We start from the raw sequence: 15,515 nt of genomic DNA on the forward strand, positions 1-15,515 counted from the left end.
GTGCTGAGATTCATGAGGTCGCAAAGAGTCAGACACGACTGAGCAACTAAACTGAACTGAACTGAACTGAGTGACTTCACTTTCACTTTTCACTTTCCTGCATTGGAGAAGGAAATGGCAACCCACTCCAGTGTTCTTGCCTGGAGAATTCCAGGGATGGGGCAGCCTGGTGGGCTGTCGTCTATGGGGTCGCACAGAATCGGACACAACTGAAGCGTTTTAGCAGCAGCAGCAGCAGTAGCAGCATACAACTTGATAACAAAACTCCAAACATCCAATTTAGAAATGGAAATAGAATCCGAACAAATACTTTTCCAAAGAACACATACAATGGCCAGCAAGTTCTTGAGAAGGCGCTCAACCTTCCTGATCATCAGAGAAATGCAAATCAAAGCCACAAGGCATCAGCTCACCCCTGTTGGAGTGGCTATTATCAAATAGATAAGAGAGAACAAATGCTGGCAAGATGTTCGGAAAAGGGAGACACTGTGCACCGTGGGTCAGACCGTAAACTGGTACGGCCACTATGGAAAACAGTGCAGAGGTTCCCCCCAAATTACAAACAACAACTACCAGCGATCCAACTTCTGAGCACATATTGAAAGGGAATAAAAAAGGAATCGCAAAGAGATACATGCTCTCTCATGGTCACTGCAGCATTACCTGCACTAATCAAGACATGGAAACAACTTGTGTCCATCAATATATTAATGAGTAAGGAAAACGTAGTAAATATATGTGTGCGTATGTGTGTGTGTGAGATTAAACACACACACAATGGAATATGATGACTCAGCCATAAAAAGAAGGAAATCCAGACATCTCTGACAACATGGATAGCCCCTGAGAGTACTATGCTAAGTGAAATAAACTGGAGAGAAAAATACAAATACTGGATGATATCACATATATATATATATATATATATATATATATATATGGAATTTTAAAAAGGCAAACTCAGAGAGTAGAAAAGTGGTTGCCAGGAGCTGAGGGGAGGAGGAAATGAGATGTTGGTCAAATGGTACCAACTTCCAGTCATAAGAAGAATAAGTTCCAGGGATTTAATGTATAACATAGTGATTATAGTTAATAATACTCAACTGTATACTTGGAATTCGCTGACTAGATTTTAAATGTCCTTCCCATAACAATAACAACAAAATGGCAATTATGTGAGGTTAAGGATGTGTTAACTAACCTATTGTAGTAAACTTTTCATAATATATACACGTATCAAGTCATCATATTGTATATCTTAATCTTATAAAATGTTATATGTCATATCTAATAAAGTTTAAAAAAATAGAAAAATCATAATTGAGTAGATCAGTACCAGTGTTAACAACTGCACACATTAAGAATAAAATTATAATGCTTTAAAAATATTCTTACTAAAGAATAAAGAAATTTATATGCCTTAATCATCTTACTAAATCTTAACAAGCAAGTACATATTGATAATTAAGTGATTTAAGCTTCCGGATAAATGTTGTTCTTTGGCTGGTATTTATCAGCTAACAAAAGCCACCAAGAAGATGGAATTGACCATATGATTCTCACATACAAGCACGTTAACAAGCCTATTATCAGGCCTCAATCAAACTGAGCAAATACTTCTAGAAATTTCCCTTGTGTGTTTTATTCAGTTATTAGGAGAATTCAAAGCTTCAGCTCTGCCACATACACCCAGCCCAGATGCTCAAAGCACTTGATTTTACTCCAGGGTAAAATTCCATATTCAAGACTAGATCTAGAACAGATGGCCACTCCGCCTCTGCTGTAATCTGGTTGTGCCCTATGCATAAATGAAAAAAAAACTAAAGGGAACACAGATTCCACAGCAGGGCCAGAACAAACATTATTACTATTAATACTACTAATAATAGTAACAATGTGTATTTTGTGTACCCGTACCCTATTAAGCTCTGCACAGAATGAGTCCCATTGATCATAATGTTCCATGTAGGAACTATGTACATTCTCTAACTATGCTCAACATTCTTTAACTGTGCTCATTATGAGTGTGCATAGCTCTTGCCTTCACAGAGGTTTCAATCTGAGCAGTGATTACATGTCCAGCACTATTTTTGAAGCAGATATAAAGTCAATTTCTCAAGAATTTAGCAAGCTCTGTTATGTGCCAGTTGTTTTTGTTGTTTGGTTGCTAAGTCATGTCTGACTCTTTGTGACCCAGTGAACTGTGGCCCAACAGGCCCTAGTCCTGTTTCCATGGGATTTCCCAGGCAAGAATACTGGAGGGGGTTGCCATTTCCTTCTCCAGGGGATCATCCCAACTCAGGGGTCAAATTCACATCTTCAGCAAAGGGGACAGCCATAATGGCAACAGACCTGTTTGCTAGATACAATACAAGGCAGAATAAAAGGCACTAAATAGGAGCGTGAACAACTCATGCTGCTGCTGCTGCTAAGTCACTTCAGTTGTGTCCAACTCTGTGCGACCCCATAGACGGCAGCCCACCAGGCTCCCCCGTCCCTGGGATTCTCCAGGCGAGAACACTGGAGTGGGTTGCCATTTCCTTCTCCAATGCAGGAAAGTGAAAAGTGAAAGTGAAGTTGCTCAGTCGTGTCCAACCCTCAGCAACCCCATGGACTGAAGCCTTCCAGGCTCCTCCATCCATGGGATGTTCCAGCCATGAGTATTGGAGTGGGGTGCCATTGCCCTCTCTGAAACAACTCATAGTGGCATTAAAAAGCGTGGAGCAATCCCCAGGTTCCCAGGCCTCAGTCCCTTGTTATCCCTGAAACCAAACTGTTCCTCCTACATTTTCCCAGAATAGTTAAGGGAGGAATACTGGCTGACCATGTCGGGGCAGAAGTACAGACCAGAGGTCTAAACACTCTCCTATAAATACTGTGAAACAAAACCTGGTATTCTCCCTTCCCCCACCACTCTTAGCTTCGGTGGTTCCTTGTATAGCCAATGCCTAAGCCTTTCTGGGATTATTCAGTGGGCAGATAATTTCTAGATGGTACACCCTTTGTAGATATTCTAGTTTGCCTTCCTTTTGTCCTGCCAGATCATTTACCATTCCTTTACCCATTCCATTGGAGAAGGAACTAGCAACCCACTCCAGTATTCTTGCCTGGAGAATCCCATGGACAGAAGAGCTTGGTGGGCCACAGTCCACCGGTCGCAAAGAGTCGGACACGACTGAGCGACTTCACTTCACTTTCACTTCACTTACCCATTCCATGCCTGATAAGTTATGGGGCCCAGGTGCAATGTCTCTTAACATCAATGATCATGGATCAAGCTTCTGGTTGTTCTTGCTTGGCCGATTTTTAAAAGGAAGTGGAACGGAAATAACTCAATTCTGTCTCTTAACGTCAATGATCATGGATCAAGCTTCTGGTTGTTCTTGCTTGGGTGATTTTTAAAAGGAAGTGGAATGGAAATAACTCAATTCTTTGGTCTTAAAACATGTCTTGCTTATGTGATTACCACAATTTCATAACTAAACTGACACTAGAAAAAGAATATTAAAAACATAGTGGACATTTTTAAACTCAAGCTATGAAAATGAATCTTTCATAGACAAAATCTGAATAGTGTGGTGGGTAGGGTACGGGAAGATGCTTTGTGGTTTGGGAAAGAAAGCAGAAAGGAACTTCAAGAATACCCCAGATCATCTGAAATAGGCCACTGCCCTCTGCGCCTGAATTAAAGCACCAGTTAGTAAAGTGCAAATAATTCAAACCTTCACAAATATGGTGAACTCTTCTACTTTCTCACTGGCTAGTAGTAGTTTCTTCTGTGCACCTTCTAGGGCCTGCTCACTTTGCATTGCTAATCCTTGAAGATGCTTAGATGCTGCTGTTTCAATCTCTGCCATGGCAGATTCAGTCTCATTTATTTTTGACAGGAGGAAAGTAAGCTTGAGATCCTGCAAAAGACCAGTAATCATAGAATAAAAATATGTTTCTTAAACAGATTTGGAAGTTAGAGATGTAAGATAAAAAAAGGGTTTCATTACTCTCTTTATATCTTGTATTTATTTTCATTTGAGTAAAACTTTATTTTCAATGACTATCTTAAGCACGTATTACCACATATTTATCATCGAAATCAATTTATTCTTTTAAAAATTATAAATCATTAGAGACATGGAAGGGATTTTGGACTAAAAGATTTCATATATCAAATGGAAGTATTTAATTCGTTTATAAGTTTTCAGTTTAGTTCAGTTCAGTTCCTCAGTCGTGTCCGACTCTTCGCGACCCCATGAATCGCAGCACGCCAGGCCTCCCTGTCCATCACCAACTCCCAGAGTTCACTCAGACTCACGTCCATCGAGTCCGTGATGCCATCCAGCCATCTCATCCTCTGTCGTCCCCTTCTCCTCCTGCCCCCAATCCCTCCCAGCATCAGTCTTTTCCAATGAGTCAACTCTTCGCATGAGGTGGCCAAAGTACTAGAGTTTCAGCTTTAGCATCATTCCTTCCAAAGAACGCCCAGGGCTGATCTCCTTTATGGACCTAAAACTTTATATCTACTTATATAAATATAAGTTCTTAACGACAGTTTTCATTTATTATAAATCATCAAGATAAACAAAATCTGTTTCTCTAATACAGCATTACCTTTAATAGTAAACAAATTCTTAGTGTTTTAGGTAGAGATATAAATGTCCTTTGCAGAACATTTGAAACATTTAAGTAACTCATAGTAGGTTTGGGGAGAAATAAAAATAAAAAAGAGATTGTTACAGTCTACCTCTAAGCTAAAATATCCTAAACCATACCTTTTTTTCTAACTCCTCTTTAGTTTGCTGATACATCTCTTCATACTGAGACTTCTCTTTTACAGCAACACTAAGTCTTTGCTTTAGTGAATCAATTGATACTTTCTTGTTGGAACACTCCTCAGTTAATGTCTTTACCTACAATAAATGCACAAGGTAGAGATGTATGGAGAGAGTAACATGGAAACTTACATTACCATATGTAAAATAGATAGCCAATGGGAATTTGCTGTATGTCTCAGGAAACTCAAACAGGGCCTCTGTATCAACCTAGAGGGGTGGGAGGGGGAGGGAGATGGGAGGTAGGTTCAAAAGGGAGGGGATATATATATATATGTATACCTATGGCTGATTCATGTTAAGCTTGAAGTTTGACAGAAAACAACAAAATTCTGTTAAGCAATTATCCTTCAATTAAAAAATAAATAAAAAAATTTTTAAAGCACAAAGGTAAATATTATTGGTAAAGGCAGTCTAGTTCTACACTGTATTTGTTTTAACAGAAACCAAATGAATGCATGAACAAGTCATTTCATTTATTTTCTCTTAGATGATATCAAATTCAAGCCTAAGATTTGTGTAACTCATACAGCACTGCGAGCACGAACTAACCACACTGAAGTCAGTAGTGAGTGAGACTAACAATACATAAGTCAATAACAACACCCAAAAACTGCGCAAAAAAGCATGAATATTGCTATGTGTAGACTTCTACCTAATAATACAAGATTATCTTTAACTACGTTTCCTTTAATTACTAACCTGAACTTTCTTAAGCAAAAGATGGTTGTTTTGATTCTTTAATAAGCCAAGTCATAGAAAACTTTAATTTGTATTCTCCAATATAACATGTACTTTTTAGGATAAAATTAAATAAGTAATACAACATATTTATTGTGTATTTCAAAGAACAGCAGAAGACTCCAAAGGAGACATACCAACCAGCTAATAAATATATGAAAAGATTCTCAACATGACTCATTATTAGAGAAATGTAAATCAAAACTACAATGAGATATCACCTCACACTGATCAGAATGGCCATCACCAAAAATTTCAGAAACAGTAAGTGCTGGAAAGGGTGTGGAGAAAAGGGAACCCTCTTTCACTGTTGTTGGGAATATAAATTGATACAGTCACTATGGAAGATAGTTTGGAGATTCCTTAAAAGACTAGGAATAAACTATCATATGACCCAGCAATACCACTTCTAGGCACACACACTGAGGAAACCAGAACTGATCCATATATAGCAATGTTTATTGCAGCACTATTTACAATAGCTAGGATACGGAAGCAACCTAGATGTCCCTTGACAGGTGAATGGATAAAGAAGCCGTGGTAATGTACACAATGGAATACTACTCAGCCATAAAAAGAAATGCATTTGAGTCAGTTATAATAAGGTGGATGAACCTAAGGCCCATTATACAGAGTGAAGTTAAGTGAGAAACAGAAAAACAAATAGTATATTAACACATATAAATGAAATCTAGAAAGATGATACTGATGAACCTATTTGCAGGGCAGCAATGGAGATGCAGACAGAGAACAGACATAATTGCATGGAGGCATATACACTACCACATGTAAAATAGATAGCCCGTGGAAATCTGCTGTATGACTCAGGGAACTCAGACTGCGGCTCTGTAACAACCTAGAGGGGCGGGAAAGGGTGGGAGCTGGGAGGAAGGTTCAAGAGGGAGTGGACATATGTACACCTATGGCTAATTCATGTTGAGGCGTGGCAGAAACCAAACCAATATTATAAAGCAATTATCCTTTAATTAAAAATAAACACATGTTTAAAAAAATGCTAAAAAATACCAGAAGAAAACATTTTTTCAGTTTAATACTATTAAAGATAAATAAATTCTTATACAAACATTGTATACTTCAAATGATTATTGAAGTCAAAATGAACAAAATTTAAAAGATAGCATTGAAAAAAACCTATATGAAGTAATTATAATTTGTGAGGGTATGTGGAAGAGAAAGAGAAAGAAAATCTGTACACATGTTCTTGCTCATGTAAAATTTTCTCTCTTCCATTTGAGCATTACTTACATTTTTTATCTCCAACAAGGAAAATAAGGTAGATGTTCTCTCTGGAGTGGATGACATTTTGTGAATGCCAAAGCACAAGCTGCTTTATGATTTGTGTAAATAGCAGCTTTTAAAATTTTTTAAACAAAAAATATCTCTTAGTCAGCAAACTGCTGATTTTACTTTGGGGTCAGATAGTGTACAATTATTTTAAATATGACTCTTTTCTTAAGTACACTGAATTAAACATGCACAAGAAAATACTTTAAAACAATTGTAGGGAGTACACTTTTTGAAGAACTGATAGTTATTAGCATATCTTTTCATTTAAAACACAAGCTTAATTCTATCATTATAAATAGTAGTTTTAAAGAAAATGCTGAAAATAATAGAAGTTTGAATCTCAAAAATATTACAGATTTTTAAAAATTAAACTGAACTTCTCATGGTATATTTACAATATAAAAAGAATGAATGGCTATATTATGTGTGAGATTTTGTCTTGAATTTTAAAACAAAAAATGTACTTTCAGAGCAAATGATGTAATTATGTAACAACACAGGTATATTTAATGAATATTTACTACACATTTTGTTAAGATTGAATACTGAAGTTAAGAAAGTAAATACAAAGGGGAGTGATCTTTTTTTTTTAGTGTCAGTGAACATAAAAATTGATACCTTTTTTTCAAGATTTTCTAGCATTTCATTAATGCTCTCATTACTTTCCAAATTTACTTTCTGTCGAAATTTCAAGTCCTCTATCAAATGTCTTTTCATGGTTATATCTCTCTCCATTCGAGACATCCTTGAAAGGGAAAAAAAGGTATCTTATCAAGAGTGATAGAAAATACTGCAATAGTGATAGTATCTTACATATTATCCAATGTTATACCTACTGTAAATTTTTAAGTGCTCTCTGATTAATTGCAAATTAATAAAATAATTGCTTGGTTTAAAATATTGCTGTTAGTATTTTGAGTAAAATATTAAAATCTATAATCCAGCTGTGACTTGGTAAATGCAGTATTTTATATAAACGTATGCATTAAAAAAAGAACTTAGAAAGCTTAATAAAATTTTTTGAAAACTTAAAATTATTATATTTATATACCACTCATGCTTCCAAAAAAAATACAAGTAACATTTAGAGATTATCAAAATCATAACACTGATTGTTTCTGATAAACAATTCTATAATAAAGAAGTATAAAATTTGATAATATCATATAAAGACACTGAAGTGATTTATAATATTATATAAAGACATATCAGTGATTGAACTGATGTATCAGTTTAGCTTAAGGTGATAATGCTAAGTATAAAATGATAAATGTAATAACCACAATTACTATTATAATAAGAACAACAATAACTAACATTTAATGAATGTTTACTATGTACCAGTCACTGTTATAAGTGCTTTACATGTATTTAAATTCTAAGAACTTTATGAGTTAATTCTATTAACTTGAGATCCAGAGCTGGCAGGTAAAGAAGACAGGATTCAAAGAATGTTATCTAAAGTCCTCATTGGTAAACAGTAAGTAAGACTAACTCAATCTATCAAGAAGCTTCAAGATATTCTGCTTAAAAAAAAATTAACCAATTTTCTTATCTAACAGTTTTATCTACTAAAGTGAAAGTGAATTTGCTCAGTCCTGTCTGACTCTTTGGGACCCCAGGGACTGTAGCCCAACCAGGCTCCTCTGTCCATGGGGATTTTCCAAGCAAGAATACTGGACTGAGTTGCCATTTCCTTTTCCAAGGGATCTTCCCGACCCAAGGAATGAACCTGGGTCTGCACTGTACCGGGTCCCACACTGCAGGCAGATGTTTTACCATTTGAGCCACTAGGGAAATTCCTTATCTACTAAGATCACTTTTAAGTAAGTGATCTCTAATTATGAATGACTAAACTTCTTTCTAAACACATCACTTCTAAGCTCTAGCTACCTATAAAAGTTATGGAAAGGAAACAATTTTGATTCTGTGAGACAGAACATTGTAAACTCCTTTTTTAGTATAAATACACAAAGTACAATATTTCATAACTCTTCAGTTATTTTAAATACAAACAAAACTCTTTTTTTCATCTTTGCTTTATAAGCTCAAGGAATAACTCCAATATAAATCAATATATATAATATATATGTACATATTTATATATATATTTTTTTAGTCAAATAATTCCTACATTCTAAAGTTTTCTGTTCATAGTGTTTAGGCCATTAACTGATATTTATTCAAGATTAAAACGTTGACTCTAAGAAGGAAAATCTAACTTTAAACATTTTTACTCTAATTAATAAAAGTAGTAACTATCTTGCCATCAACTATACTATATATAATATTCTTTAAACTTTCATCTTATTTAGGTTCAAACATAAACTAAGACAGGAAAACAATTTTAACATGTTGGTATTGTTTCTTGGGGTTAAGTGTTTAATACAGTTACTTGCCACTAGGTGGCACCAAATACAATGGATAAAAAATATAAAGCAACCTACTTTTCATGCATTTCCTTTATGTTTTCTTCTTTTGCTAGGAGTTCAAACTTCAGAGACTTCAAGTTTGAAGATTGTTTAGTGAGTTCATTAGTTGCATTCTAGATTAAAAATACATATAAATTTAAATATACCTTGCAATCTTGTTCTAACGCAGCATAAATGTCATTCTCATGAACAGTAATAAAAATGCAAAAATTATGGTTATAATTAAAATGAACATTTAAACACTTGAAAATGTTTCATTTTGTATGTTCTAATAGAAATATCAGGGCACACTAAAATTTTTATATAACATGTCAAAATCATAGAAGAACACACTCATAATTGCAAAGATATTACAAAAATATATTTATAGGAAATAAAGATTTTACAAAATTTAAATGTGTGTTACTAAGTATTTTTATGGTTTAATAAGATTACTTAAAACTAATTCCGGATTTACTAATAATCAGACTAAATACAGTCACAAATACTTTGCTGCACCTCCCACCAAGAGGATGGCATGGAGTCTATCTCCCATCCCTCTTAATCTGATCTGGCCTGTGATTTGCTTTGACAGAAAATATCTGGCATAAATGACATTATGCAAATATCAGATCCAGGCTTTAAACTGTTGTAGCTTGCACCTTTGCCCTCTTGTAATGCTGCTCTGGGATCACCTACCAACAAGTACAGAGGAAAGGCCATTTGGAAGAATACTGAAGTACCCCAGATGAAGCCAACAGACCAATCGTAAGCCGTGAGTGAGGCTCTCTTGGAACTTTCCAGCCCAGATAAATCCTTGGTTTAGAAGAATGCAGGTGTGTGAGGGGACCCAGCAAACAGCCCAAAAGAACTACCTAGTGAACCCACTGGATCATAAATTGCTATTGTTTTAAACTGCTACATTTTGGATAATTTGTTAGGCAATAATAAATAACTGATCGAGAATCTCATGAATACTAAATACTTTCTTCCTTGAACCTATATTGTTGCTGTTTAGTTGCTAAGTCCTGTCCAACTCTCTTTGTGACTCCATGGACTGCAGCCCACCCAGGCTCCTCTGTCCATGGGATTTCCCAGGCAAGAATACTGGGGTGCATTGCCATTCTCTTCTCCAGGGGATCTTCCTGACCCAGGGATCAAACCCGTGTCTCCTGCATTGGCAGGTGGATTCTTTACCACTGAGTAACCTGGGAAGTATTTATATATAATTATTAGTTTTTCAAAGCAGAACAGCATTGTGGAATTTGTTGTTTGCACAGCTTAGGGGCCAGAGGTAGTAACTAGAGTGCCAGGGATCCCTAGCTTTCAATTTTGACTCAAATTCCAGGAAAACATGTACCCTAAGATATTATTTAGTGGTTTTGATATTTTGGATTTTTACCTATAAGATAGTGTTGACAGAAATTTATTCATGTGTTAAATTTTAAAAGTATTAAACTAATATAATAAAATAATAATTTAATAGTCTTAAATTCTTTCTGGAATGACTGTTCATTCATTTAGAAATAATAATTCAAGATTACATTAACCAATTAAAGTGAAAGTGAACATCGCTCGGTTGTGTCTGACTCTTTGTGACCCCATGGACTATACAGTCCATGGAATTCTCCAGGCCAGAATACTAGAGCGTGTAGACCATTCCCTCCTTCAAGGAATCTTCCCAATCCAGGGATTGAACACAGGTCTCCCACATTTCAGGCAGATTATCTTTACCAGCTGAGCCACCAGGGAAGCCCCACATTAAACAATAGTGATACTTTAATATAATGATATTATATTATAAATATTATCACTACATTAATTGGTATCTTACTATGTCTAATTTATTACTACTGTATCATTATATAGTGATGCCTTTAAAATACATCATGATATAAATGGCTACTCAGCCTTGCTCTGAATGGTCCCAGGCTGCTGTTTTTCTAATTTTGTATTTTTACCTTAGCATTTTTATATTTTCTTTATCTATCAATCTGTTGATCATAATTTCTTACTTCTCTCAATATTTCTGCCTAAAAACAATCACCCTGTCCCTTAGTATGCATACTTCTAATTTGGTGTTTTCTGCTGAGAAGGTAAACAAATAAACTCATTACAGCTGTATTTAAAATAAAAAACAATAGGTAGTAAATTAAGAGTGAAAATATCTTCAACAGAATAAACTAAGTAGATTTTAAGATAACTGATTCTTTTATGTTTTTAAATTTATGGTTGTTATTTTAGGTGGCTGAAAAATGCAGTAATTCTGACTTCTGGATAATTGAGGGATTACAGAATTATAATAAATAAAACAATGCTAGCTTATAGATACTTTTGTTAGACTCTCTAAATCTCACAGCTATTTTAATCCTCCAAAATCCTTTTGAAATGGGTACAAAGTTGTCCCTGCTCTAGACCTCTGGAAAAGCTAAATAATTTCCTTAGTCAGGTCCTAGAAGCTACTGGATGAAAAATGATCAAAACCTAGGTCCCCTGACCCTTTTCCAGTTCCTACAACATAATATTTATCTGCAGCTACAAAATCTGGAGTAAAAGACATATTTCAAAGATGTCATAATGGTAATAATCTATCTTGGTTAGAGTTTTTCGGTTTAAGTTTATTAAATTCTTTTTAAAATTTCTGAATAAAAGCATGGATCTGGAGCCCGATTAATTGAGTTCTAATCTCAGCTCTGCCTCTGTAGTAGCTTTGTGACCTTGAACAATTAACTTACTCAGGTTTCATAACTATCAAATAATATAATAATAGAACTTTTCTCATAGGCTTGAAACGAGTAATGAGTTAACATTTTTAAAAGACTTAGAACTAGACTGACAATAGATTATATATAAAGTAAAACTAGTTTAAAAACTATTATTCTTCATTATTAACTTACTGGAAAGCTGGAAGAGAACACAGTGTATGTCAAAAAGTGGTCAAAAAAATCACAAATATAAATTAGTGCACTATTCAATCCAGATTGCATAAAAAGTTACAAATTAAATAGAAATAACCAATGTATATATCCTTTACTGGAAGGCAGTTTTATGTCACTACGTATCTTATTATCTATCTATATAAAGTTGAGTTCCTTGAGAAATAGTGTCTAATGTGCATAAAAATAAAGCTACAGAAAATGCACATGAGCCCTCTCATCTCTGAATGAACCGTGTACATCTCAGAGGTATACCTAAGAATTTACATAGAAAAGTTTAAATTCATTGGATAAAACCAAACAGATAGATGTAGATCTTTAAGAGAGTCAAATCTAACCAGGTTTTTTTTAAAAAATAGGTATAAAACATATTGAGTAGAACATACTCTATTTCTTGGAAAATCATGTTAGCAATTTGATACCTGTTATGAGCTGAATTGTGTTCTGGCAAAATCCATATGCTAAAGTCCTAACCTTCCCCTTCAGAGTACCTAAAAATGTACTTGGTCCGTCTAGTCAAGGCTATGGTTTTTCCAGTGGTCATGTATGGATGTGAGAGTTGGACTGTGAAGAAGGCTGAGAGCCGAAGAATTGATGCTTTTGAACTGTGTGGTTCAACAAGACTCTTGAGTCCCTTGGACTGCAAGGAGATCCAACCAGTCCATCCTAAAGGAGATCAGTCCTGGGTGTTCATTGGAAGGAATGATGCTGAAGCTGAAACTCCAATACTCTGGGCACCTCATGCAAAGAGTTGACTCATTGGAAAAGACTCTTATGCTGGGAGGGATTGGGGGCAGGAGGAGAAGGGGACGACCGAGGATGAGATTGCTGGATGGCATCACCAACTTGATGGACATGAGTTTGGGAAACCCTGGGAGTTGGTAATGGACAGGTAGGCCTGGCGTGCTGCAATTCATGAGGTCACAAAGAGTCGACACGACTGAGCGACTGAACTGAATTAGGTAAAATGAGGTCACATGGGAAGGCGTTTATCTAATATGACTGGTTTCCTTATAAGAGAAGAATTAAAACATGCCACACAGCCTGAGAGATGGCAATGTGAGGGCACAGCAAGAAGGTGGCCATCCACAAAAAGAAAAGAGGCCTTCAGTTCAGTTCAGTTCAGTTCAGTCACTCAGTAATGTCCAACTCTTTGCAAACCCATGAACCACAGCAAGCCAGGCCTCCCTGTCCATCACCATCTCCTGGAGTTCACTCAAACTCACGTCCATCAAGTCGGTGATGCCATCCAGCCATCTTACCCTCTGTTGTCCCCTTCTCCTCCTGCCCCCAATCCCTCCCAGCATTAGGGTCTTTTCAAATGAGTCAATTCTTTGCATGAGGTGGCCAAAGTACTGGAGTTTCAGCTTTAGCATCATTCCTTCCAAAGAAATCCCAGGGCTGATCTCCTTTAGGATGGACTGGTTGGATCTCCTTGCAGTCCAAGGGACTCTCAAAAGTCTTCTCCAACACCACAGTTCAAAAGCATCAATTCTTCGGCGCTCAGCTTTCTTCACAGTCCAACTCTAAAATCCATACATGACCACAGGAAAAACCATAGCCTTGACTAGACGGACCTTTGTTGGCAAAGTAATGCCAACAAAGGCATTACTGCTTTTGAATATGCTATCTAGGTTGGTCATAACTTTTCTTCCAAGGAGTAAACGTCTTTTAATTTCATGGCTGCAGTCACCATCTGCAGTAATTTTGGAGCCCCCAAAAATAAAGTCTGACACTGTTTCCCCATCTATTTCCCATGAAGCGATGGGACTGGATGCCATGATCTTCGTTTTCTGAATGTTGAGCTTTAAGCCAACTTTTTCACTCTCCTGTTTAACTTTCATCAAGAGGCTTTTTAGTTCCTGTTCACTTTCTGCCATAAGGGTGGTGTCATCTGCATATCTGAGGTGATTGATATTTCTCCGGGCAATCTTGATTCCAGCCTGTGCTTCTTCCAGCCCAGCGTTTCTCATGATGTACTCTGCATAGAAGTTAAATAAGCAGGCTGACAATATACAGCCTTGACATACTCCTTTTCCTATATGGAACCAGTCTGTTGTTCCATGTCCTGTTCTAACTGTGGCTTCCTGACCTGCATATAGGTTTCTCAAGAGGCAGGTAAGGTACTCTGGTATTCCCATCTCTTTCAGAATTTTCCACAGTTGATTGTGATCCACACAGTCAAAGGCTTTGGCACAGTCAATAAAGCAGAAATAGATGTTTTTCTGGAACTCTCTTGCCTTTTCCATGATCCAGTGGATGTTGGCAATTTGATCTCTGGTTCCTTAGCCTTTTCTAAAACCAGCTTGAACATCTGGAAGTTCATGGTTCATGTATTGCTGAAGCCTGGCTTGGAGAATTTTGAGCATTATTTTACTAGTGTGAGAGATGAGTGCAGTTGAGCGGTAGTTTGAGCATTCTTTGCCATTGCCTTTCTTTGGAATTGGAATGAAAACTGACCTTTTCCAGTCCTGTGGCCACTGCTGAGTTTTCCAAATTTGCTGGCATATTGAGTGCAGCACTTTCACAGCATCATCTTTCAGGATTTGAAATAGCTCAACTGGAATTCCATCGCCTCCACTAGCTTTGTTTTTAGTGATGCTTTCTAAGGCCCACTTGACTTCACATTCCAGGATGTCTGGCTCTAGGTGAGTGATCACACCATCGTGATTATCTTGGTCATGAAGATCTTTTTTGTATAGCTCTTCTGTGTGTTCTTGCCACCTCTTCTTAATATCTTCTGCTTCTGTTAGGTCCATACCATATCTGTCCTTTATCGAGCCCATCTTTGCATGAAATGTTCCCTTGGTATCTCTAATTTTCTTGAAGAGATCTCTAGTCTTTCCCATAGGAAATCAAACCTGCCACTACTTTCAGCTTAGTTTTCTAGACTCCAGAACTATGGGAAAAAAAAAAAATTCTATTATTCAAGCCAGCCACTGGATAGTATTTTGTTATGGCAATCCTAGTAAACCAACAGAATATCAAAACATAAATTGTAGTAACTAGATTACTAGGTACTTAAAAGTACCTAGTCTTCCAGAATATTTCCATATTAAAACATGTAATAAGACAAAAGTAAAGATTTATCCTCTTCGTCCCTATGTAGCCTGGTCAGTGTTTCAGGACTCCAAGTTAGATATGGACAATGTCACTTCAAACTTACATCAAGCATGATCTAAATTGCTTTAGGCGTTCTTATTAGTCTCACCTTTAAGACACATTCTTTCAAAGTGAGGATGATTTATACATGGGTAAAAACTTACACCATGGGACACTATGCTCCAAGAAGT

At 36.3% G+C, this 15,515-nt stretch overlaps 1 protein-coding gene across 2 annotated transcripts in view; it reads right to left on the reverse strand.

Moving 5' to 3' along the window:
* The window catches only part of CNTLN (centlein), a 355,730-nt gene that overhangs the window by 29,894 nt on the left and 310,321 nt on the right, over positions 1–15,515 (reverse strand). The window contains exons 20-23 of one of the 2 annotated variants that reach the window (XM_018051924.1): positions 9,323–9,420; positions 7,494–7,620; positions 4,767–4,904; positions 3,723–3,908 (exon numbers count right to left, since the gene is read on the reverse strand). In XM_018051924.1, coding sequence (XP_017907413.1) covers positions 3,723–3,908; positions 4,767–4,904; positions 7,494–7,620; positions 9,323–9,420 — 549 coding nt within the window. The remainder of the gene's footprint in view (positions 1–3,722; positions 3,909–4,766; positions 4,905–7,493; positions 7,621–9,322; positions 9,421–15,515) is intronic. The other variant, XM_018051925.1, reaches the window with a different exon arrangement.

This window comes from Capra hircus, chromosome 8, assembly GCF_001704415.2.
Source record: "Capra hircus breed San Clemente chromosome 8, ASM170441v1, whole genome shotgun sequence".
Lineage (NCBI taxonomy): Eukaryota > Metazoa > Chordata > Mammalia > Artiodactyla > Bovidae > Capra > Capra hircus.